Raw genomic sequence first — 25,916 nt, forward strand, 5'->3', positions numbered from 1 at the left:
AGCGCTTGTATCTATGAGCCGGGAGTTCCGAAAGCTGTAAGATATACAGTTCCGGGCCCAATGTCTCAGCCGTGCCGGTCACCAGTCTAGTTACCTCCCTCACTCCTGACCAAAACCGTTGTAAAGAAGGGCAAGACCAAAAGATGTGCACGTAGTCACCCTCCCCCGAACCACACCTCCAGCAAACGGGATCGACTGAGGGGAATATCCTATGAAGCCTGGTCGGGACTCTATACCACCTGGTCAGAAGTTTGAAGTTGGCCTCCAACATTCTGGAACTGACCGAGGTTTTATGTGCCAACATTAGGACGTTGTTTCGCTGCGTGTCTGACAAGGTCGTCCCAAGGTCCCTTTCCCACTGCCGCAAATAAACCGGGGTGGGCAAATCACCCGGGTCTGATAGCAGATTGTATGCCAGGGAAAGTGAGTGCCGCAGGGCCCCCTCTCCCAAGCACAATTTTTCGAATCTAGTGAGAGGCCCAGCATACCGGGCGAAGCAGGGAAGGGAGCTCAAGAAGTGTCTCAACTGCATTGCCCTCCATCTCCCCATGGGGTCCGGCGGCAGGAGACCACAAATATCCGAAAGAGACAACCAGTCACCCTCTCCTCCCATCTGGTAAGCTCTGAATCTGCCCCCCTGTACCCAGCTCCGAAAAACTGGATCTGAGAGGCCGGGACGGAAATCCGGATCTCCTATAATTGGTGACATGGGAGAAGGCAACGGCAGGAGAAGGCGCCGAACCTCTCCCCTCGAACAGCATTCCAGAGTAGCGCCAATGGTGGGATGAGATCTCACAGAGGCCGGGAACAGGCTCCCGACCCAAGGCATGGCTGGTAAATGTGCCTCCGAGAAGCTCTGTTCCAGGGCGACCCAAGGTTTTATCCTGGAGTGACGGCACCAATCCAGAATCCTAACCATATGTGTGGCCCAGTAATATTTTTTCATATCAGGTATTCCCAGCCCACCCCTACGCTTAGGTCTGCACAGTAGGGAACGGGAAAGCCTCGCCGGCTTATTTGCCCAAATAAATTTAGTATATAGTGAGGCCACTTCCTTGAAAAAAGAGCTCGGGATCTTAATTGGCAGGGCCTGAAAGAGATAGAGAAGCCGTGGTAATATGTTCATCTTCAATATTGCACACCTCCCAAACCATGTGAAAAGACCCCTCGCCCAGTTTGCGCAATCTGTTCTAATGGACTGCAGGAGAGGGAGATAGTTCAGCTTATATAGTTGGCTATTGTCCGCTGCCAGCTGGACCCCCAGATACCTCAAAGAATGATTAGCCCACTTAAACCCAAACGCAGATTGAAGCGCAATAACAAGATCTTGGGGTAAAGATACATTCATAGCCTCCGATTTTGACATGTTAATTCTAAAATTAGAAAGAGAGGAGTATGTTTCCAGCTCTCTCAGTAAATTGGGCAGGGAGACCCGAGGGTTAGTAATAAAGAAAAGTAAATCATCCGCGTACGCCGCGATTTTGTAGGTGGAACCCGCAACTGTAGGGCCGGAAATGTCAATGTTACCTCTAATTCGGCAAAGCAGGGGTTCCAGGGTCAGGATAAAGATCAGGGGTGAGAGGGGACATCCCTGCCTTGTGCCGTTAAGAATGGAAAATCTATCTGAAAGGAGACCGTTCACCCTGACCGCAGCAGAGGGATTGCTATACAGAGAGCAAATCCACCTGAACATCATCCTCCCCAACCCCACCTCCCGCAGAACCTCCTCCATGAATATCCAATTGACTCTGTCGAACGCTTTTTCTGCATCGGTCGACAAGAGCATCAGGGGCAACGCTTCCGAATTAGCCCTGTGGATTAAGTTCAACGCCTTAGTGGTGTTGTCTCTCGCTTCCCTTCCCATCAAGAACCCAGCCTGGTCAGGGTGGACAATCTCCCCCAGCAATGGAGAGAGTCTCTCTGATAATATTCTGGCGAAGAGCTTCAAATCTGTGTTGAGGAGGGAGATGGGTCGGTAACTAGAACAAGAGGTAGGGTCTTTACCCTCTTTAGGGATGACTACTATATTAGCGGCCAGAGAGTCTCTCGGCAAGTGAACTTTTTCAGAGAGTGAGATATTGTTAAAGGCCGAGAGAAATGGGGGAAGCAACATGGAGCCCATCTTTTTGTAGTAAAGCAGGGGAAATCCATCCGGACCAGGGGCCTTACCAGTAGGGGAATTTTTAATTGCAGCCAAGTACTCCTCCTCTGAGATGGGTTTTTCCAGGGCGTCCGCATCCTCAGGTTTAAGATGTTTCAACCCGGAGTTAGAAATGTACTTCTGGATACGCTGCCGTAGTTCCGTCCTGGCCCTCTCCGACCGCCCCCCATCTATTGAGTAGAGAGAGGCGTAAAAGTCTTTAAAGGCGGAGGCAATGTCTTTCGGAAGAGTGGCCCACCTGTCGCCAGACATGTGCACTCTAGGAACATATCCCCTCGCCCTCTGGTTCCGGAGGGCTCTAGCCAGGGTCCTCCCACTTTTATTGCCATATTCATAAAAATGCCGCCTGCATTTAGCTAGCACTCCCTTGGCCTTTTGATATAGCAAGGACCTGAGTTCCTCCCTCTTCCTGGCCAGATTGGCGCCCACGTTCCCTCCCAAAGACCCCTTATGTACTGCTTCCAACTCCCTTATGTCTGCTAGTAGAGATGTAACCTCAGCTTCCCGTTCCCTTTTCAGACGGGCCCCATGTTTGATGAATAATCCCCTCACGACACATTTGTGAGCTTCCCACACAATGTTGGGGGACATCCCCTCCCCCCCACTACAGTCAAAGTATTCCCTCAGGGCCTCCCTTATTTCTTGCATTGTCACCGGCTCATTGAGTAACGAGGTGTTCAATAGCCACTGACCCTGCCTCCCGATGGGACATTCAAGGGACAGAGTGACCGTAATCAGTGCGTGATCAGAAAAAGATATGCACTCAATTGACGCATCCACCAGAGAGTGTAGGTCCCCATGTTTAATAAAAAAGAGGTCCAACCTAGAATAACAGTCGTGCGCTGCAGAATAAAATGAAAAGTCTTTGTCTGATGGGTGCAGCAATCGCCAAGTGTCTATCAGTTGGTGGTCATGTAATCCCCGTCTCATCCGGCGCAGCGTCATGTGTGGCATACCAGACACCCCTTTTGAACTGTCTCTCAACGGTTCCAAGACTACGTTAAAGTCACCCCCGAGAACCAAAGTGCCCTCCGAGAATTCCTCTATCTTCTCAAGGTACCGCAACAAGGTGGGACATTGGCCCGCATTAGGCAAGTATACTGCCACAAATGTGAACATCTGAGTAGCTATGCGTCCCTTGAGCATCATAAGCCTACCCAGATCGTCTGTCTGAGAGTCTAACAATTCCCACGGGAGCGTGCTGGACATGAGGATGCTCGTTCCCCTAGATCTAGGATCAGGGGAGGGTGAGTGGTGCACAGTGGGGTACCTTCTGTCCGAGAGTCTGTAAGGCTTAGCTTCACAGTAGTGTGTCTCCTGGAGGAAGGCTACCTGAATTCGATTTCTCCAAAGAAGGTTCAGCAGGATAGATCTTTTCTCCGGGCTATGAAGGCCCTTGACATTCAGTGAGCCCACCCGCAGATTGGCCTGCCTCTGTTTCACCATTTTCTGTCGCGAGGTCCTAGAGGAGCAAATCAAAAGAAAGGAGGGGAAGGGGAGAGAAAAAAAAAAAAAAAAAAGAGAGGGAAAGCTGGTGAAAAGAGAGGAGGGGTAGAAAAAGTATTGACAAAGAGGGAAGTAGCTGAGACCCTTTAGCAGGGGGAAAAGAGAGAGGCAAGAAGATCAGAGAAGAGAACAAGAGAGAGGAAAAGCAGCGAGACTGCCGCTCGCAGCACCAGGGACCAGCCCAGGGACTACTAAGAAAAGGATAGGGACAAGAACTGACATGCGGCCAGAGCGCAGACCCGCGCCCCTCTTATTAGCACTAAATGACCCCTCTCTCCGACGGAGAAGAAGGGTCAGCCGATTAACCACCCACACACCCCACCACCCAGGATGAACGCGGTAAAGAAAAACATCCCCCCCCCACCCCCCCCCCCCCAATCTTAAACTAGACATTGCCAAAGAAATAGAATTTTCAAAAACTTTAGGCAGTAAACTATGTCCAGAAAAAACTAGCCCAAGGCCAGGACTCCTGCTCAGGAGTCGTAGAGACAAGAGAGAGCCTCCCAGCTCCCCGTACTTTGACTCCGTCTCTCATCGAAATCACCGTCGTCTCACAACTTGGACCACTCCCTACGTCCTTCTATTTTCTACTTGTTATTTATAAATATAAAATAAAATTTATACTATTTGCACCAGTACTCCTAGTGCTTTTGTTTTATCACATACTTGTTGGTGTGTGCCGTCTCGGGGCCACACTGGGAGGTTCTAACCATGCCCTATCCGGTGTGACCCATATGAGACTCCAAGCTATGACCATGTGGCTCTTTGTTTGGACAATTGCAAAACATGCAGGCTGGGGACTCGAACCTCAAGCTCCAGCAGCTGCGGTACTCAATCAAGTAGCGAGCATACCCGAGCCCCCCAGTGCTTGATCGAGTAACGAGCGTATCTGAGCACCCTGTGCACAATCGATTAACGAGCGTACCCGAGCACCCCAATGCTTGATCGAGTAACGAGCGTCCCCGAGTACCCCGATGCTCGATCGAGTAATGAGCGCACCTGAGCACCCTGATGCACAATCGAGTAACGAGCGTATCTGAGCCCCCCAATGCTTGATCGAGTAACGAGCGTATCTGAGCACCCTGTGCACAATCGATTAACGAGCGTACCCGAGCACCCCAATGCTTGATCGAGTAACGAGCGTACCCGAGTACCCCGATGCTCGATCGAGTAACGAGCGTACCCGAGCACCCTGATACACAATCGAGTAACGAGCGTACCTGAGCACCCCGATGCTCTATTGAGTAACGACCGTACCTGAGCACCCCGATTTTCGAGTATTGAGCGATTGAGCGATAGCGAGCACGTTTGATCATCACTAATGAAAACATGTTCTGTGGCGTGAAGAATCACACTTCTCTACCTGGCATCTGATGGATGAGTCTGGGTTTGGTGAATGCCATGAGAATGTTACCTGCCTGACACCTCTAGATTAATGTGTATGGATTTAGAAGGGGATATCATACATGCTCCTGTAGTAGTAATGTGGAGGTGTCCTGATAATTGTGTCACTAATACTGTTCACATAAATACCATATACACTACAGAGACTTATTAGTGGTCACAGAATAGCTGTCATTTTAATCTGTGTATTTCTGAATATTTCTGTCCCCATGACAATGAGATAGAGGAGCTCTTCTTATCGTCCTGGTCAGCCCCACTCCAGCCCCTGTGCTCACCGCTGTCACCTCACCCCTCCTCCTATTCTCCGGAGAGAGATAAGGGGCCTGTTTATTTTGGCACAGGATGGTAACAGGACAGAAAGGCTGAGACTCCTCCTCCTGTGTCCCTCCCCTGACCGAGCATCTCCTCCAGGATCGGTACTTCACAGTGTGCAGGAGTCAGGAGCAGTGATATAGTGCTGTGCCAGCATATAGGGGCAGTGATATAGTGCTGTGCCAGCATATAGGGGCAGTGATATAGTGCAGTGCCAGCATATAGGGGCAGTGATATAGCGCAGTGCCAGCATATAGGGGCAGTGATATAGCGCAGTGCCAGCATATAGGGGCAGTGATATAGCGCTGTGCCAGCATATAGGGGCAGTGATATAGTGCTGTGCCAGCATATAGGGGCAGTGATATAGTGCAGTGCCAGCATATAGGGGCAGTGATATAGCGCAGTGCCAGCATATAGGGGCAGTGATATAGCGCAGTGCCAGCATATAGGGGCAGTGATATAGTGCAGTGCCAGCATATAGGGGCAGTGATATAGTGCAGTGCCAGCATATAGGGGCAGTGATATAGCGCAGTGCCAGCATATAGGGGCAGTGATATAGCGCAGTGCCAGCATATAGGGGCAGTGATATAGTGCAGTGCCAGCATATAGGGGCAGTGATATAGTGCAGTGCCAGCATATAGGGGCAGTGATATAGTGCAGTGCCAGCATATAGGGGCAGTGATATAGTGCTGTGCCAGCATATAGGGGCAATAAGGAATAACGTTTGGAACACCATTCTAAGTCTGAACTGGGTGCCAAAACCTAAAAAAACATCACTATGGGGAGATAAGGTATGCACACCAGTGACTATGGAAGGGGAATACATGAAATAGCAGAAACTGCTGTGTGAATACTGACTTGAAAAATCCAATATGTAAGAGTGAAAATGTGAAAAATGGAATCTGCATTACTGCCATGAACATATGAATAAAGAGAAATTTAGCTACTGAATTGATCAATGCAATAGAGCCCCAACACTACGCCAAAGTATTTCTCTACGTTGGGGTCCCTAGCTTGTGTGTGTCCTCTCGTGCAGTTAAAAAACTGAACCCTCCCCACACACCTATTGCCAATCCATATCATACGCATAAATAGCCTGGGTCTCAGCTTCCCATACACGGTAAGTTTTTTAACTGCATGAGAGGACACACACAAGCTAGGGACCCCAACGTAGAGAAATACTTTGGCGTAGTGTTGGGGCTCTATTGCATTGATCAATTCAGTAGCTAAATTTCTCTTGATTCATATGTTCATGGCAGTAATGCAGGTTCCATTTTTCACATTTTCACTCTTACATATAGCTATTGGATTTTTCAAGTCAGTATTCACACAGCAGTTTCTGCTATTCCATGTATTCCCCTTACATAGTCACTGGTGTGCATACCTTATCTCCCCATAGCATATAGGGGCAGTGATATAGTGCAGTGCCAGCATATAGGGGCAGTGATATAGCGCAGTGCCAGCATATAGGGGCAGTGATATAGTGCAGTGGCAGCATTATGGGGCAGTGATATAGCGCAGTGCCAGCATATAGGGGCAGTGATATAGCGCAGTGCCAGCATATAGGGGCAGTGATATAGCGCAGTGCCAGCATATAGGGGCAGTGATATAGTGCAGTGCCAGCATTATAGGGACAGTGATATAATCTAGTGCCAGCATTATAGGGGCAGAGATATAATCTAGTGCCAGCATTATAGGGGCAGAGATATAATCTAGTGCCAGCATTATAGGGGCAGTGATGTAGTGCAGTGCTAGCATATAGGGGCAGAGATATAGTGCAGTGCCAGAATATAGGGGCAGTGTGAGGATATAGGGCAGTATATTGTGAAAATCCAGCATATAGGAGTATTGCCTGTACATAGGGACTGTGATATAGTGTAGTGCTAGTATATAGGGGCAGTGATATTAGTGCCAGCATATAGGGGCAATTATATAGTGCAAATCCAGCATAATTCCAGATTATAATTCCAGAGTATAATTCCAGTATATAGGGACATTGCAGTGATAGTGAGCAGTGGTCAAAAGTATATAGGTGCAATGCTATATTGTAGTGCCAGTATATAGGGGCAGTACAGCACTGGAGCAGTAGTGAGAAGCAGTATACAGGAGCAGGGCAGCAGTATACAGCAGCACTAGTTACATTGTAGTGGGCAGCAGTATACAGGAGCAGGGCAGCAGTATACAGGAGCAGAGCTGCACTGTAGTGAGCAGTGGTATACAGGAGCAGGGCAGCAGTATACAGGAGCAGGGCTGCACTGTAGTGAGCAGTGGTATACAGGAGCAGGGCAGCAGTATACAGCAGCACTAGTTACATTGTAGTGGGCAGCAGTATACAGGAGCAGAGCTGCACTGTAGTGAGCAGTGGTATACAGGAGCAGGGCAGCACTAGTTACATTGTAGTGGGCAGCAATATACAGCAGCACTGTTCGCATTGTAGTGAGCCCCCCACAAGCCGCATCCCGGCAAGTACACGGGGTTTCCCGCCCTGCAGCAGCAGCACCTGAGCTCCTGCCTTCTCCGCAGTGACAGGTGCCCCCCGCGGTGACCGCCGCACTCATCACCTCTCTGCACTCAGGCGGAAGTGGCGGCCGCAGTACAAGGTGTCAGTCATCAGTGCAGGACCGGAGCGTGTGATGTGCTCTGCGCCGCGGAGGTAGAGAAGTGACTGCTCGCCCGCTCCCCGCCCGCACTATGGATCACCAGGGGCTGGAGGTGTCGGTGTGGCCGGCAGTGAGCTGCAGGAATATGCCGGACGAGGACAAGGTGTGCCCGCTGCACGGAACGGTCCAGGGACTGCAAGCCGAGATGGAGGAGTTCAGGCGCGGGGTGGAGAGGCAGCTGGAGGACGTGCTGCGCCTGGCCGCCCCGCTCTCCCGCACTGTCACCGACCTGCAGTGCGAGAACCGGCGCCTCCGGGAGCAGGTGGAGAAGCTCAGCCGCCAGGTGGAAGCACTGAGCCGGGCAGCCGGGCTGAGTGTGGAGGCGCAGAGCAGGTTCTCCAGCCACGCGCAGCTGTCCGTGTCCTCCAAAGCTCAGGTCAGTCCCAGCTCACCGCTGCTATCTGTCCCCCCATACATTACTACTGCTGTAACCCCATACATCACCGCTGCTATCTGTCACCCCCATACATCACCGCTGCTATCTGTCACCCCCATACATCACCGCTGCTATCTGTCACCCCCATACATCACCGCTGCTATCTGTCACCCCCATACATCACCGCTGCTATCTGTCACCCCCATACATCACCGCTGCTATCTGTCACCCCCATACATCACCGCTGCTATCTGTCACCCCCATACATCACCGCTGCTATCTGTCACCCCCATACATCACCGCTGCTATCTGTCACCCCCATACATCACCGCTGCTATCTGTCACCCCCATACATCACCGCTGCCATCTGTCACCCCATACATTACTACTGCTGTCACCCCATAGCTCACTGCTGCTATCTGTCCCCCTCCGATAGCTAACCGCTGCTGTCACCCCCCCCATACATTACCACTGCTGTCACCCCATAGATCACCGCTGCTATCCGTCACTCCATACATTACCACTGCTGCCCCCCATAGCTCACCGCTGCTATCCGTCCCCCCTCGTAGCTCACCGCTGCTATCCGTCCCCCCTCGTAGCTCACCGCTGCTATCCGTCCCCCCTCGTAGCTCACCGCTGCTATCCGTCCCCCCTCGTAGCTCACCGCTGCTGTTACCCCCCCATCTTGATCGATCAGCGCTATGGGGAATCTGAATAATTAGTAAAATGTTCTGCTTCTTTCTAACCCATTTTGTACAAATTCCTCACGTTTTTAAGTTTTTCAAAAAGTGAAATCTGGTGTTCTGCATCTCTCCGACCCATTCACAGGTCTGCAGCTTTCTCCACAGATTATTCACACTGGCTGTAGATGAGATTTAGTAAATAGCCACATTGCTGAGACTGTAATAAGCTGTGATTATACCATGGTGGAAAATCTCCAAATCAGTCCAGTGTGAACACACTCCTAGGTTATGGTCACACGTTGCATTTTTGCTGCGGTTTTTCTGTAGTCAAATCCTGACCTCTCTGGGTAGTAAAAAAGCGGCTTTCAAAAATCATGTTTGGTGTCATTTGTCTACAGTACACACATAGCTTCATTCACCACAAATGTAGCAAAAATGCAGCAGTTTTCCATTTCAGACAGGAAAATAAGCAAGAGTGTACATTAGATTTCTGAAATCACGGCTTTTGCTGATACAGTAAAAAGCTTTTAATTTGCATAAAATCATGAAAAAACGCAGCGTGTGAACGTAGGCTCAGGGTATGTGATTGAGGATCTGCAGCAGATTTTTCTGCACTGAAAACCACAGTGTCAGCAAGAAAACCGCAGTGTAAAATACATAAAGCTTGATGCGTTTTTATTTGCATTTTTTTTGCCATTCACTTAAATTGGTGAAAGAATTATTATGCTGCAGATATGAAAAAAATGGTATGGTTCAAATCAGTAAGGAAAAATAAGCCGCGTGTGCCAGAGCGTTCAGATCTCCCTCACCGCGCTGGGACTGCAAGTGCAGAAAAAAATGCTGTGAGCGAGTATCGCCTAGTTCCAGTTATATAAGTCTCCTGCCCCCTGTGCTCTTGGTTTTTAGGGTACGTGCCCACCATGAGTCTTACTTGAGTTTTTGATGCTGTTTATTTTCGCTGTGTTATTCCAGCAAAGTCCATGAGAGTCCTGAAGTCCTGTGCGCACATTACTAATTTTTTTTTTCCTTGTAGAATTTGGTGCAGAAAATAATCTTTAGCATGTCAATTGTCGGTGCCTTTTTTCCTGTTTTTTCACCCACTGACTTCATTATGAAAAAAGCATGCGGTTTTTGGTGCATTTTTCTGCCAGAAGATGCAGAAAATTTTGGCACCAAATCTGCAGTGTGTGCGCATGGCCTAAGGGGTACTTTGCACACTACGACATCGCAGCTGCGATGTCGGTGGGGGTCAAATCGAAAGTGACGCACATTCGGCGTCGCAGTCAATATCGTAGTGTGTAAATCGTTTATGATACGATTAACGAGCGCAAAAGCATCGTAATCGTATCATCTGTGTAGTGTCCGACATTTTCATAATTGCGCGGCAGCGACGGTACAATATTGTTCCTCGTTCCTGCGGCAGCACACATCGCTGTGTGAGAAGTCGCAGGAGCGAGAAACATCAGCTTACCTGCGTCACTGCGGCTCACGCCGGCTATGCGGAAGGACGGAGGTGGGCGGGCTGTTTACTTCCCGCTCATCTCCGCCTCTCCGCTTCTATTGGCCGCCTGCCGTGTGACGCCGCACGACCCGCCCCCTTAGGAAGGAGGCGGGTCGCCGGCCAGAGCGACGTCACAGGGCAGGTGAGTGCATGTGAAGCTGCCGTAGCGATAATGTTCGCTACGGCAGCGAACATAAGATATCGCAGCTGCGACGGGGGCGGGGACTATCGCGCTCAGCATCGCAAGCATCGGCTTGCGATGTCGTAGTGTGCAAAGTGCCCCTAAGGCTATGTTCACACAGGGCGTTTTTGAAGTTTTTTTTTTTTTTTCTTCTTCTTGACCAAAACCTGATCTTGTGGCAGAATGTCTCCTGGGAGTCATCTGTGGTTTTTGTTGCGTTTTTTTTGTGGCATTTTTGCAGCAGTTTTTTTTTTTTTCTACAAAGTGGGTGGTTTCAATGCAAAAATGCTGCAAAGAATTCACATGCTCATTGTTTAAAAACCTGACCAAAAACGCAGGTATTTGACAAAACAGTTTGGAAAAAATCTGCAGGTGTTTGTGTGTGCGTGTGCGCATGAGATTTCAGAAATCTCATAGACTTTGCTGGGACTTTGAAAAGCAGCTTTTTATTTGCATGGATTTGTATAAAAACGCTGCAAAAACACCCAGTGTGAACATAGCCTAAGGGTATGTGCGCACTAGGCGTTTTTTTCACTCTGCGTTTTTATGTGCGTTTTTGTCTCAAAAAACGCACCCGCGGCTAAAAAAACGCGGCAAAAACGCATGCGTTTTTGCCGCGATTTGGTGCGTTTTTTGCTGCGTTTTTGCTCACTGCGTTTTTAATCAGTGCACAATGCCATTAAAGATTGTTGATGAAAAAAAAAAAAAAAAAGGTCTGATGTCATTTCCTTCTTCAAAATGTTCATTGTATGCAGGAGAGCAGACAGCTACAGAACTAGTGTATGCAGGAGAGCAGACAGCAGCTGCAGAACTACAAGGCTCAGCATCCTCCATTCACTAGTGTATGCAGTTTTTTGCCCAAAAAGAAAAAAAAATGACATGGGCTTCGCCATATTTTTGTATGCTAGCCGGGTACAGCAGGCAGGTACGGGCTGCCCCCAACCCCCAGCTGCCTATTTGTACCCGGCTGGGAACCAAAAATATAGAGAAGCCCTTTTTTTTTTTAATTATTTCATGAATTTCATGAAATAATTAAAAAAAACAAAAATGACGTGGGCTTCGCCTAATTTTTGAGTCCAGCCGGGTACAACTAGGCAGCTGGGGATTGGAATCCACAGTGCAGGGTGCCCAAGATCTCTGGGCACCCCCCACTGCGAATTGCAGTCCGCAGCCACCCCAGAAAATGGCGCTTTCATAGAAGCGCCATCTTCTGGCGCTGTATCCAACTCTTCTAGCTGCCCTGAAGCCGGGTGGCTAGCTAGGTAATAATGGAGTTAGGGCTAGCTGTATATTATCAGCTAGCCCTAAGCCCGAAATTCATGGTGTCACGCCAATATTAGACATGGCCACCATGAATTTCTAGTAATGATAAAAAAAAAAAAACACACAGAAATTTTTTTTTATTAGAAATAAAACACAACACAATTAGTGACTCCATCTTTATTGAAATAAAGAACCCCCCTCCGCAGTAATCCTGGGTCAGGGTCCCGCGCCGTCCAATCCGGATCCAATATCATCTGATCGGTTTGCTGGAAGGCAAAGCGATCAGATGATGTGTCAGGATCAAGTGCCTGAATCACATCACACATCAGCTGATTGTATAAAGGCCGGTTATACAATCAGCTGATGCATCAGTAGAAAAAAAAAATAATACTCACTTATGTGCAGATTACCGGCAGCTCCAGGAGCGATCGGATGAGAGTCTGATCCTGTCCCATCGCTGCCGGAGCTGCCGGTAATCAGCTGATGAAGTCCCCTGACGGCAGGATCAGCTGATAGCCGGCCGGGCGACACCGCGAGAATTACGATCAGCTGATGCGTCAGGTGACTGCATCAGGTGATCCACCGCCAGGTCCTGCAAGCAAGGTCCTGCCCCGGGGAGACTGCACACAGCCAGAGCGGCGGGACCGGGACAGGAGCGGACATGGCACCGGGACCCTGCAGACAGGTGAGTATATATGACATTTTTTTTTTTCTACTGTTCACTTTGGTTTTCGCCGCTGCCTCCACCTCCCGCCCAGACATGGCGCCGCACGGAGCTGACATGGCACCGGGCGGGTTGTGGACGCAGCGGTGACGGTACCGGGAGGATTCATGCTTCTGTGTTTACCAACAGAAGGAATCCTCTTCCTGTACACGTCACTGTAGTACCCACCCCTTGCGTTTATAGCTGCGTTTTTAGTCATAGAAACGCAGCTATATTTGCAATGTGCCTTTTTCATTGCGTTTTTGAACATCTCATTGAACTCAATGGGTGAAAAACGCAGTGAAAAACGCAGAAATAATTGACATGCTGCGTTTTTGTGGTCACCACAAAAACGCAGCTAAAAAAAACCGCTGTGTGCAGACAGCACTTCTGAAAACCCATTGACATTGCTGGGGAAGCAATGTCACTGCGTTTTCAGCACAAAAACGCGGTAAAAAACGCGGCAAAAACGCCTAGTGCGCACAAGGCCTTAGGATACATGCGCACACTGCTTTTTTTGCTGCGTTTTTGGCTGCAGTTTTGTTGTCAGAACTTTCTGACATTTGACTTCCCAGCAAAGTCTATGAGAAGTGAGATTTGCTGTGCGCACATTGCAGTTTATTTGTCAGCGTTTTATTTATCAAACGTTTGTGACAAAAAAAATGCAGCATGTTCATTCTTCCTGCGTTTTTGTCAACATTTGGCACAAAAATGCAGGTTGTGAAAAACGCACCTACAATTAGGGTATGTGCGCACTAGGCGTTTTTTTCACGCTGCGTTTTTGTGCGTTTTTGTCTCAAAACGCACCTGCGGCTAAAAAACGCGGCAAAAACGCATGCGTTTTTGCCGCGATTTGGTGCGTTTTTGCTGCGTTTTTGCTCACTGCGTTTTTAATCAGTGCACAATGCCATTAAAGATTGTTGATGAAAAAAAAAAAAAAAGGTCTGATGTCATTTCCTTCTTCAAAATGTTCATTGTATGCAGGAGAGCAGACAGCTGCAGAACTACAAGGCTCAGCATCCTCCATTCACTAGTGTATGCAGGAGAGCAGACAGCAGCTGCAGAACTACAAGGCTCAGCATCCTCCATCCAGGACTGTATGCAGTTTTTTGCCCAAAAAGAAAAAAAAAATGACATGGGCTTCGCCATATTTTTGTATGCTAGCCGGGTACAGCAGGCAGGTACGGGCTGCCCCCAACCCCCAGCTGCCTATTTGTACCCGGCTGGGAACCAAAAATATAGAGAAGCCCTTTTTTTTTATTTCATGAATTTCATGAAATAATTAAAAAAAAAAAATGACGTGAGCTTCACCTAATTTTTGAGTCCAGCCGGGTACAACTAGGCAGCTGGGGATTGGAATCCACAGTGCAGGGTGCCCAATATTTCTGGGCACCCCCACTGCGAATTGCAGTCCGCAGCCACCCCAGAAAATGGCGCTTTCATAGAAGCGCCATCTTCTGACGCTGTATTTAACTCTTCCAGCTGCCCTGAAGCCGGGTGGCTAGCCGGGTAATAATATAGCCGGCACTGGCAGTGTGAGAGCGGCGGACGCTGATAACTAAGGTAAATATCGGGTAACCAAGGTAAGGGCTTCTTGGTTCCCCGATGTTTACCGTGGTTACCAGCGTCCGCAGAAGCCGGCTCCTGCTGCCTGCACACGTAGCAGAGTACACATGGGGTAATTAACCCGATGTGTACTGTGGCTAGGTGTGCAGGGAGCCAGCGCTAAGCGGTGTGGGTTGGTTACCCGATATTTACCTTAGTTACCAAGCGCAGCATGCTTCCATGTGTAGCGACGCTCCAGCGATCCCTGCCAGGTCAGGTTGTTGGTGGGATCGCTGGAGTGTCGCTTAGTGTGACATCTCACCAGCGACCTCCTAGCAACTTACCAGCGATCCCTATCAGGTTGTATCGTTGTTGGGATCGCTGGTAACTTGTTTAGTGTGACTGGGCCTTAACTCTGCCGACAGAAGGTTTCCAAAGCAAGGGAGTTTTATTGAAAACGTAATATAGCAAAAAGAGAGAAAAATGTCAGAATTGCTGGTGAAAATTAGCATTAAAACTGCACGTTGGGATCTTGGGTTCCGTTCGCACCGCTCTTCTGTCTGTTTATTGTATGACTTGTGCTCTTCTGGCACATGGTAAATCGTCCATAGACCCCATGCACCTGATTTTTTTCATGCATTACAAATGCCAGTAAATGTGGCACAGGCCTAAGGACATGCTCACAAAGAGTGTTGGTGTGAATTTTGAACCTGGTCCACTTCAAAAATCTACCTCTTTAGGCCTTGTGCGCACGCTGCTTTTTTTTTTTTTTTTGCTGCCTTTCTGGTGCAGTTTGTGATCCTAAACTGCATGTATGACCTTCCCCAGCAAAGTCTATGAGAAATCCGAAAAGCTGTGCGCACGTTGCTTCTTTTTTGCCTGCAGTTTTGATTGCATAAAAAAGAAGCAGCATGTCACTTCTTTTCTGCGTTTTTTCATTGACAATGTTAAAAAAAACCCAAAACAGCAGGGACCAAAATGCACTGAAGACACTGCAAAAATGCATGCGTTTTTTTCGGCAAAGGTGCGTTTTTCTGCCAGAGGGTGCATTTATGCTGGAGAAACAAAACTGCAGTGTGCATACATAGCCTTAGGGTATGTGCGCACTAGGCGTTTTTTTCACGCTGCGTTTTTATGTGCGTTTTTGTCTAAAAAACGCACCCGCGGCTAAAAAAACGCGGCAAAAACGCATGCGTTTTTGCCGCGATTTGGTGCGTTTTTTGCTGCGTTTTTGCTCACTGCGTTTTTAATCAGTGCACAATGCCATTAAAGATTGTTGATGAAAAAAAAAAAAAAAGGTCTGATGTCATTTCCTTCTTCAAAATGTTCATTGTATGCAGGAGAGCAGACAGCTGCAGAACTACAAGTCTCAGCATCCTCCATTCACTAGTGTATGGAGGAGAGCAGACAGCAGCTGCAGAACTACAAGTCTCAGCATCCTCCATTCACTAGTGTATGCAGGAGAGCAGACAGCAGCTGCAGAACTACAAGTCTCAGCATCCTCCATTCACTAGTGTATGCAGGAGAGCAGACAGCAGCTGCAGAACTACAAGTCTCAGCATCCTCCATTCACTAGTGTATGCAGGAGAGCAGACAGCAGCTGCAGAACTACAAGTCTCAGCATCCTCCATTCACTAGTGTATGCAGGAGAGCAGACAGCAGCTGCAGAACTACAAGTCTCAGCATCCTCCATCCAGGACTGTATGCAGTTTTTTGCCCAAAAAGAAAAAAAAAATGACGTGGGCTTCGCCATATTTTTGTATGCTAGCCGGGTACAGCAGGCAGGTACGGGCTGCCCCCAACCCCCAGCTGCCTATTTGTACCCGGCTGGGAACCAAAAATATAGAGAAGCCCTTTTTTTAATTATTTCATGAATTTCATGAAATAATTAAAAAAAACAAAAATGACGTGGGCTTCGCCTAATTTTTGAGTCCAGCCGGGTACAACTAGGCAGCTGGGGATTGGAATCCACAGTGCAGGGTGCCCATGCTTTCTGGGCACCCCCACTGCGAATTGCAGTCCGCAGCCACCCCAGAAAATGGCGCTTTCATAGAAGCGCCATCTTCTGGCGCTGTATCCAACTCTTCCAGCTGCCCTGAAGCCGGGTGGCTAGCTAGGTAATAATGGGGTTAGGGCTAGCTGTATAGCTGGCCCTAAGCCCGAAATTCATGGTGTCACGCCAATATTAGACATGGCCACCATGAATTTCTAGTAATGATAAAAAAAAAACACAACACAGAGAAAAATATTTTTATTAGAAATAAAACACAACACAATTAGTGACTCCATCTTTATTGAAATAAACCCCCCTCCGCAGTAATCCTGGGTCAGGGTCCCGCGCCGTCCAATCAGGATCCAATATCATCTGATCGGTTTGCTGGAAGGCAAAGCGATCAGATGATGTGTCAGGATCAAGTGCCTGAATCCCATCACACATCAGCTGATTGTATAAAAGCCGATTATACAATCAGATGATGCATCAGTAGAAAAAAAAAAAAAAAATAATACTCACTTATGTGCTGTGCTGATTACCGGCAGCTCCTGGAGCGATCGATTGGACAGGAGTCTGATCCTATACGATCGCTGCCGGAGCTGCCGGTAATCAGCTGATGAAGTCCCCTGACGGCAGGATCAGCTGATAGCCGGCCGGGCGCGAAAAAGCCGGCGACACCGCGATCAGCTGATGCGTCAGGTGACTGCATCAGGTGATCCACCGCCAGGTCCTGCAAGCAAGGTCCTGCCCCGGGGAGACTGCACACAGCCAGAGCGGCGGGACCGGGAGGAGCTGGGAGCGGGCATGGCACCGGGACCCTGCGGACAGGTGAGTATATGACATTTTTTTTTTTTCTACTGTTCACTTTGTTTTTCGCCGCTGCCTCCACCTCCCGCCCAGACATGGCGCCGCATGGAGCTGACATGCACAGGACGGGAGGTGGAGGCAGCGGTGACGGTACCGGGAGGATTCATGCTTCTGTGTTTACCAACAGAAGGAATCCTCTTCCTGTACACGTCACTGTAGTACCCACCCCTTGCGTTTATAGCTGCGTTTTTAGTCATAGAAACGCGGCTATATGCGTTATTCATTGCGTTTTTAATATCTCATTGAATTCAATGAGTGAAAAACGCAGTGGAAAACGCAGAAATAATTGACATGCTGCGTTTTTGTGGTCACCACAAAAACGCAGCTAAAAAAAAACGCTGTGTGAGGACAGCACTTCTGAAAACCCATTGACATTGCTGGGGAAGCAATGTCACTGCGTTTTCAGCACAAAAACGCGGTAAAAAACGCCGCTAAAAACGCGGCAAAAACGCCTAGTGCGCACATAGCCTTAAAATGACTTTTAGACAAACTGTCAGGTAAAAACCAAAGTGTGAACATAGGTTTAATTCGTAGTCTCCGAGCTTCGTGTGTATGGAGGCATCAGGAGAGGAAACTGATTGAAGAAATGTTTGGCTGACTCCTTGCTAATATGGTCAGCCTTGGGGTACGTGCACAAGATCGAGACTCACTGTGTCCTGGCCTCAGTGGGTCCTGACCTGCAGGGTCGCGAGTCTCCTCCGCAGGAAACCGCAGCTGCTGGTACCCACGATCAGGGTTCGGGGCTCTGCGGTCTCTTGCTTGTGTTCTGCCTACGGAGGACGCATGCGAATCCGCAGCAAACAATTGACATGTTGCGGTCTGGAAAGCCTGCTACCAAAAAGCACGTTTTGCTTTGTTTTTTGTGTCGTTTGTCTACAGTACATGTGTAAATAAAGTTAGTTTCATTCATCACAAAAACAACAAAAATGGCTGTTGTGTTTTTGCACTTTCTCATCACTTTCAACATACCTCCCAACCGTCCCGGATACAGCGGGACAGTCCCTCTTCTGAGCCTTTGATCCCGGGTCCCGCCCGTGAGGCTGTTTATCCCGGCTCCACCCACCCACTGTAGCCCCGCCTCGCTGTTTCTCCCTTCTACTATTCATTACAGAGCCGAGCGCGCACCTACTCCTGTGACTGCTGCTGAGGTATGAATCACCCCCTGCAGCAGAGCGACCCCCCCCCTGCAGCAGAGCGACCCCCCCCTGCAGCAGAGCGACCCCCCCCCTGCAGCAGAGCGACCCCCCCCCTGCAGCAGAGCCCCCCCCCCCTGCACCAGAGCCGACCCCCCCAGTCCCGGAGCCTGCGTTTGTCTGCAGCTGTTCTCTGATTCCCCGTGTGCGGCTTCTCACTGCTGCAGACACGCGGGGAGTCAGGAAGCTGAGGAGACCGTGCAATCAGCACTTCTCTCTCCTGCAGATAGCACTGGCCAGTAATAACCTATGCAGAGTGACATCTGCAGGCTTCTATTAGTTACCGATCAGTGGTCTCCTGCCTGTGGAGCAGAGCTGCTGGGTCCTAGCTTCCCAACAGCTTCAGCTCTGCTTTATCCTGGCTGCCCTACCAGTTAAAGGGAACATGTCAGCAGAAATTTCACAATAAAAATAAAAGATTCCCCTCTGCAGCTCCTGGGCTGCTTCTAGAAAGGTTCCTGTTGTTATTGTGCCCCCTTTGAGACCTACAAAAATACTTTATGAAGTCTTACCTTTTTGTATGCAAATGTGTTTTTATGGTCACGGGGGCGGGCTGTCTGGCGTCCGTTATTCCCCCTCCTGCCGCTTTACGCAGTCCCCCATTGCTCATTTACATACACAAGGACGCCTTCCTCATGTAACTGTCCTCCCGAAGTTTTGCGCATGTGAACGCTTTTTCAGGTGATTGCGCAGGCACGAGATTATGGGCGGCGCTGTGATTGTCATCAGCAGCGTTAACCAAGTACCCGCCCATAATCTCGTGCCCGCACTTTTCCCTCTGACTCCACCGTTATGCGCAAGTGCTGGCCATATGAACCATGTTACCTATTACTGCTTGCACGAGATTATGGGCGGGTACTTGGATGACTATGCTGATGACAATCACAGCGCCGCCCATAATCTCGCGCCTGCGCAATCACCTCAAAAGCGTTCACACTTTGCACAGTGCTTACTCCCGCGAGAGTGGCACTGGGCATGCACAAAACTTCAGGAGGACAGTTACATGAGGAAGGCGTCCTCATGTATGGAAATGAGCAATGGGGGACAGCGTACAACGGCAGGAGGGGGAATAACGGACGCCAGGCAGCCCGCCCCCGTGACCATAAAAACAGATTTGCATACAAAAAGGTAAGACTTCATAAAGTATTATTTTAGGTCTCAAAGGGGGCACAATAGCAACAGGAACCTTTCCAGAATGCAGCCCAGGAGCTGCAGAGGGGAATCTTTTATTTTTTTTGCTAAATTTCTGGTGACAGGTTCCCTTTAAAGGGAACCTATCAGGTGCAATCTGCACTCAGAGCCAGGAGCAGTTCTGGGTGTATATTGCTAATCCCTCCCTAACTGTCCCTGTATACACCAGCATAGATAAAGGCATCTATAGAAAAAGTATTTTTAAAGAGCTTATATCTTATGCTAATTAGCGCGGGGACTAGTCCCAAGGGCGTTACTTCACTTGGCTAGTCGGCTCATATAGCGTGTTAGTACTCACACAGGGGCGTAATAACATGCTAACATGCTATGCGAGCCGACTAGCCAAGTGAAGTAACGCCCTTGTGACTAGTCCCCGCGCTCATTAGCATAAGATATAAGATCTTTAAAAATATTTGTTCTTGATCTCTTTATCTATGCTAGTGTATACAGGGACGGTTAGGCAGGGATTAGCAATATGTACCCAGAACTGCTCCTGGCTCTGAGTGCATATTGCACCTGACAGGTTCACTTTAAAGGGAACCTGTCACCAGATTTGGGGCCTATAAGCTGCGGCCACCACCAGCGGGATCTTATGTACACATTCTAACATGCTGCATACCTCCCAACCGTCCCGGATACAGCGGGACTTTCACGCTTTACGTTGTTTGTCCCGTTGCCACGGGCGGGACGGCCGGCTCCCGGGCTCCGCCCACCCACTCTCTCTCCGCCTCCCTGCTTTTCCCTCCTACCATCCTAGTAGACGTGGCATAGAGAGGAGCGCTGCCTGTGCTGCTGCTGGTACAGTAAACTAATCTCCCCAGCGCTGATTTCCCTCCCTCCCCCCTCACCCCCGGCCGGAGCCTGTCTGTGCGGGCGCCCCCCTGCCGCCTGTCTGTGCGGGCGCCCCCCTGCCGCCTGTCTGTGCGGGCGCCCCCCTGCCGCCTGTCTGTGCGGGCGCCCCCCTGCCGCCTGTCTGTGCGGGCGCCCCCCTGCCGCCTGTCTGTGCGGGCGCCCCCCTGCCGCCTGTCTGTGCGGGCGCCCCCCTGCCGCCTGTCTGTGCGGGCGCCCCCCTGCCGCCTGTCTGTGCGGGTGCCCCCCTGCCGCCTGTCTGTGCGGGCGCCCCCCTGCCGCCTGTCTGTGCGGGCGCCCCCCTGCCGCCTGTCTGTGCGGGCGCCCCCCCGCCGCCTGTCTGTGCGGGCGCCCCCCCGCCGCCTGTCTGTGCGGGCGCCCCCCTGCCGCCTGTCTGTGCGGGCGCCCCCCTGCCGCCTGTCTGTGCGGGCGCCCCCCTGCCGCCTGTCTGTGCGGGCGCCCCCCTGCCGCCTGTCTGTGCGGGCGCCCCCCTGCCGCCTGTCTGTGCGGGCGCCCCCCTGCCGCCTGTCTGTGCGGGCGCCCCCCTGCCGCCTGTCTGTGCGGGCGCCCCCCTGCCGCCTGTCTGTGCGGGCGCCCCCCTGCCGCCTGTCTGTGCGGGCGGCCCGCCGCCTCATTGTGCGGGCGGCCGGCCGCCTCTCTCTGCGGGCGGCTGGCCGCCTCTCTGTGCGGGCGGCCCGCCGCCTGTCTGTGAAGGCGGCCGGCCGCCTGTCTGTGAAGGCGACCGGCCGCCTCACTGTGGCTGCCTGCGTGTCCGTGCTGGAGGCCCGCCGGCTGCCTGCGTGTCCGTGCTGGAGGCCCGCTGGCTGCCTGCGTGTCCGTGCTGGAGGCCCGCCGGCTGCCTGCGTGTCCGTGCTGGAGGCCCGCCGGCTGCCTGCGTGTTTGTGCTGAATGGGTGTGGATGGGGAGTGGATATGGGCGTGACTGTGAAATGGGTGTGGTTAGGGGGCGTGGCCTAAAAATTTGCCGCGGCGCGCTACGCGCGCCGCAAACTTTGTCCCTCTTTTCCTTCTTTAAAAGTTGGGAGGTATGCTTTCAATCGTGAAAAAGCTGCAAAAACTCTGAATGAATTGACATCTTGCTTCTTTCAAAATCGCAGACGTTTTCCATTTCAGTCATGGAAAAAAAAAAGTGAAAAGTGTGTGCATGAGATTTCTGACCTCTCCCAGCTTGTGCTGTTACTGTAAAACTCCTGACAAGCTTTTGTGTTCTGTACTCCAGAAATCTCCTGACTGGATTAAGATTTCTGGTGTGGCGCACACTGCTCGTCAGACGCTCCAGATTCATGAAGATGCACTCACCTCATGAATCGGGAGCGTCTGACTCCACCACGTGCCCTCATCAAGACAGGCATGAACACCACCGTCTAGATCAGTGTTTACCAAACTCCAGTCCTCATGGCCCCCAACAAGTCACATTTTCAGGATTTCCTTACTATTGAACAGGTGACGGAATCATTATCAAGGCATCACCTGTGCTATATTAACGAAATCCTGAAAACATGACCTGTTGGGGCTCGTGAGGACTGGAGTTTGGGAACCACTGGTCTAGATGAATCAGGACCATAGTTTCAAGACCCAACCAGACTAGTGCAGTGCCTCTCCTGGCCGGTTCCACCAGTCCCAGGTGATTGACAGGTCTCTCCCTACTAACGCACATGGGGAAGACCTGTTAGTCACCTGGAGCAAGATAGGAGTCCATGGGCTAGAGACGAGACTAGCTCCTCAAAATATACTTTCTCTGAAACCCTCAGTTTTTGGGAGAGGACTATGTCTGGCTGCAGTTGTGCAGTATGGCTCCGCTCCACAGTCCTCGTGGTTTGGGCAGATGAATCCAGTGACAGATTGAGTTACTCGCACTCCCTCAGGTCCATGACAGGCTGCAGCGGCTCGTGCTGCATCTGTCACCTGAGTTTATGATTTTTAACACTTTTTCAATACACAAAACAGATGTGGCACAGGTTGTGTTGTTTTTTTATATTCATGTATTTTGTACTTGCATACTAAAGTAATAAGATGAAAAGTATGTCCATGTAAAAGTGGCCTGAGGTTGTGTTCTCCTCTGCATCAGACGCTCGTACGTTATGGAGCAGGAGAGCTCCCTCTCCAGAGATCGCAGATGTAGTCTGGAGAATCTGACACCATTTCCAATTAGGAATTTCACGTGATGCATCAGGCTTGATATATCCCAGGTGCTTCATGGAAAAGTGTAGAGTATAACAGCAAGCTGACGGGTCACCACAGCCTAGACTACAGCCAAATAACGTGCAAGTCCTCTCCAGGATGGAGGGGGAAGGGTCTGCGCAGTCTTATTCTCCACCATCCTGATGTGGCCGTTACAAAACTTACAACTTCATTTTAAGTCCTGTCTGAAATAGTTTTTTACTTACAGATTTTTAGGAAAACCTGGAACCCTTTTTTTTTTTTTTTTTTATTCTTGCATCCTAAAACAGCAACCACCTTTCTGTCTTATGCTGTAATCTTTGGAGAAAATAATTACTCTGTAGATTAAGGCTAAGTTCACATTCGGTAATCATCTGTTAGAATGGAACCCGCAGAGATCCGTTGGCAAAAAAACTTTGTGCAGACACAACTTTTATGTCCGTTTTTAAATAAGAAACTGATTTCAGCTGGACCCATTTTTTTTAACATTGATGTCTATGGAAAACTGATCCGTTAATTAGCAATCCATTTTTCTTCCATTTGTAAAAGATCCATGTTTTGCTTCCTGGATCAGTTTGAGGCTTCACTCACACAACCGTCCCGTTTTTGTAGTTCGGAAAAAACTATCCTATTTTTTCCACGAATGCATCCGTGTGACATCCATATCCGGTCCTTTCCGTATACGGTCCGTGTGCCATCAGTGTGCCTTCCGGTTTTCTTTATTGCAGACCGCAAAAAAAAACAACGGAGGGTTACATACAGTCAAAAGCTAGAAAGATAGAGGGATAGATTAGATAGAGAGCATATATAATGTTTCACTCTCCTGCATTTTATAATCTTGCACCCTTTTTAGTGCCTTTCATGTGGCACTAAAGGGTGTTTAGCCTTGTACTTGGCCAAAAAAAAAAAATAATTAAAAAAAACAAACAAAAACATGGGGTCCCCCCTATTTTTTGTAGCCAGCTAGGCTAAAGCAGACAATTGCAGCCTACAGACCACAGCTGGCAGCTTCACCTCTTGGCTGGTAATCCAAACCAGAGGGCACCCCATGCTGTTAATTTAAATTAAATAAATAATTTAAAACAAAGACGTGGACCCCCACCCCAAAATTAGATCACCAGCCAAGGTAAAGCAGACAGCTGTGGTCTGGTATTCTCAGACTAGGGAGTTCTACGTTTATTGGACACTCCCCAGTCTAAAAATAGCAGGCCGCAGCCGCCCCAGATGTGGCGCATCCAGTAGATGCTCCAATCCTGGTGCTTCGTCCCAACTCCTCCATTGCCCTGGTGGGGTGGCAAACGGGGTAATATATGGGGTTGATACCAGCTATGTAATGTCACCTGGCATTGTGATGTCACGGCGTCTATCAGACCCACGACATCACAACCCAGTCAATAATAATAAAAAAATGACCATTTTTTAAAAAAAAACAAACAAAAAAAAAAAAACACTCCCCAACACATGCCCTCTTTCACAAATTTATTAGAAAGAAAAAACAAATCCGGGTCCAGCGTAATCCAATAAGGGGGTCCCACAACGATCCATAACTTACTCACTGTCCCAGTCAATGAAGAACAGAATTTTCCCCATTGGCTGGGAGAGCAGTGCAGTGACCTGAGCTAACATCATTGGGTCAGCCCAGGTCACTGCAGGGCACGAGATTAGCTAGGTACATTACTTGCGGTGATGGACGCCGCTGAACTCGTGACGTCAGTGCTTGTCACTGAGTTCCATGCATGCAGCGATCTCACCGCAAGTGTCGTGGGTGGCCCGAGACTGTGACTAGCAGTGACATCACGGGCTGGATCCCTTTTTTTCACAAGTTGACTGATTGTGACTGATGGCAAAAAACGGATGTGTGAAAGGGACCTAACTGATCCGTTTTCCCCAGACTTCAATATTAAAGAAACGAATCCAGCTGAAATCAGTTTTTTAAAAAAATGGACAAAATGCTGCTGGATCCTTTCTAAAGCCACGCTCACACAAGCTTGAAAAACGGACAAGTGCAATGCGAGAAAATCTTACATTGCATTCTGACCAATGTTAGTCAATGAGGGAGAGCAGTTGGTCAGCTTTTCTCGCATCCAGATTCTGGATGCGAGAAAAGTTGCAGCATGGTGCGATTTTCTGCGAGAGCCATATCACTCGTTCCCATTCAAGTCTATGGGTGCGAGAAAAACATCGGACTGCTCTCGGATGTTATCCCAGTGCAGTGCGTTATACGCAGAGGCTGACAATGGAGTAGATGGGGGGGATTAACTCCTCCCTCTCCTCCACAGCGCCTGTCCTCAGCTTCACAGCTGTGAACCGATTGCAGGATTGGGTCACAGTCGCATAACACTTGGCTCACGCTCGCAGCAGAGCCTGAGCCAGGGGTCATTAGCATATTGCATCCGATGCTCTCGCATCAGATGCCATACGCTCGTGTAAGTCCAGCCTAACAGATGATTACTGGACATGTGAACATAGTCTTAGGCTAGTTTCACACTTGCGTTGAACGGCATCCGTTGCATTGCGTTGTGTAACGGATGCGTTGAATATAATGGTACAACGGATCGTACAAAACAACAGAAATCTTTTTTTTTTTCTTTACCGGCAGCAGCTATTGTGAATGATTAGCTGATCACCCGGCGGCCGGGCGCTCAGCTGAGCGCTCTCACATGCCGGCGGCCGGGCGCTCAGCTGAGCGCTCTCACATGCCGGCGGCCGGGCGCTCAGCTGAGCGCTCTCACATGCCGGCGGCCGGGCGCTCAGCTGAGCGCTCTCACATGCCGGCGGCCGGGCGCTCAGCTGAGCGCTCTCACATGCCGGCGGCCGGGCGCTCAGCTGAGCGCTCTCACATGCCGGCGGCCGGGCGCTCAGCTGAGCGCTCTCACATGCCGGCAGCCGGGCGCTCAGCTGAACCCTCTCACATGCCGGCAGCCGGGCGCTCAGCCTAGCGCGCTCACATGCCGGCGGCCGGGCGCTCAGCAACGTAGCATCGGCCAGCGGCAGCAACGCAGGTACTTTTGGCACAACCTGTCATTCATACAAGTCTATGGGAAACAGCGGAATCCATTAACGGATTCCGCTGTTTTCCAAAAGGGCGGATTGTGACGGAAGGAAAAAAACGCAAGTGTGAAAGTAGCCTTAGACATAACTCTTCTGTCTAAATGTTGAAATGTTAAAGGGGTCTAAGTTTTGGATCAAAATCGCCCTTTATTACTATACTGGTCGCTCTGTTCCATCATTGGGTCAATAGCAGATTGTAGGCACATTCTAATATGATGGCAGGCTTTGTGCTATACGTGTGTTTTACTGTGTCTAGTCCTGGGGTATAAAGACCCAGAATTGGACTATTGAATGTGA

At 49.8% G+C, this 25,916-nt stretch overlaps 1 protein-coding gene across 1 annotated transcript in view; it reads left to right on the forward strand.

Annotated features, from left to right (window-relative positions):
* Positions 1–7,809: 7,809 nt before the first annotated feature.
* Positions 7,810–25,916, forward strand: part of SMTNL2 (smoothelin like 2) — a 176,473-nt gene continuing 158,366 nt past the window's right edge. The window contains exon 1 of the mRNA XM_075335353.1: positions 7,810–8,419. Within this exon, the coding sequence (XP_075191468.1) occupies positions 8,075–8,419 (345 nt within the window). The 5' untranslated portion in view covers positions 7,810–8,074. The remainder of the gene's footprint in view (positions 8,420–25,916) is intronic.

This window comes from Anomaloglossus baeobatrachus, chromosome 2 (genome assembly GCF_048569485.1).
Source record: "Anomaloglossus baeobatrachus isolate aAnoBae1 chromosome 2, aAnoBae1.hap1, whole genome shotgun sequence".
Taxonomy (NCBI): domain Eukaryota; kingdom Metazoa; phylum Chordata; class Amphibia; order Anura; family Aromobatidae; genus Anomaloglossus; species Anomaloglossus baeobatrachus.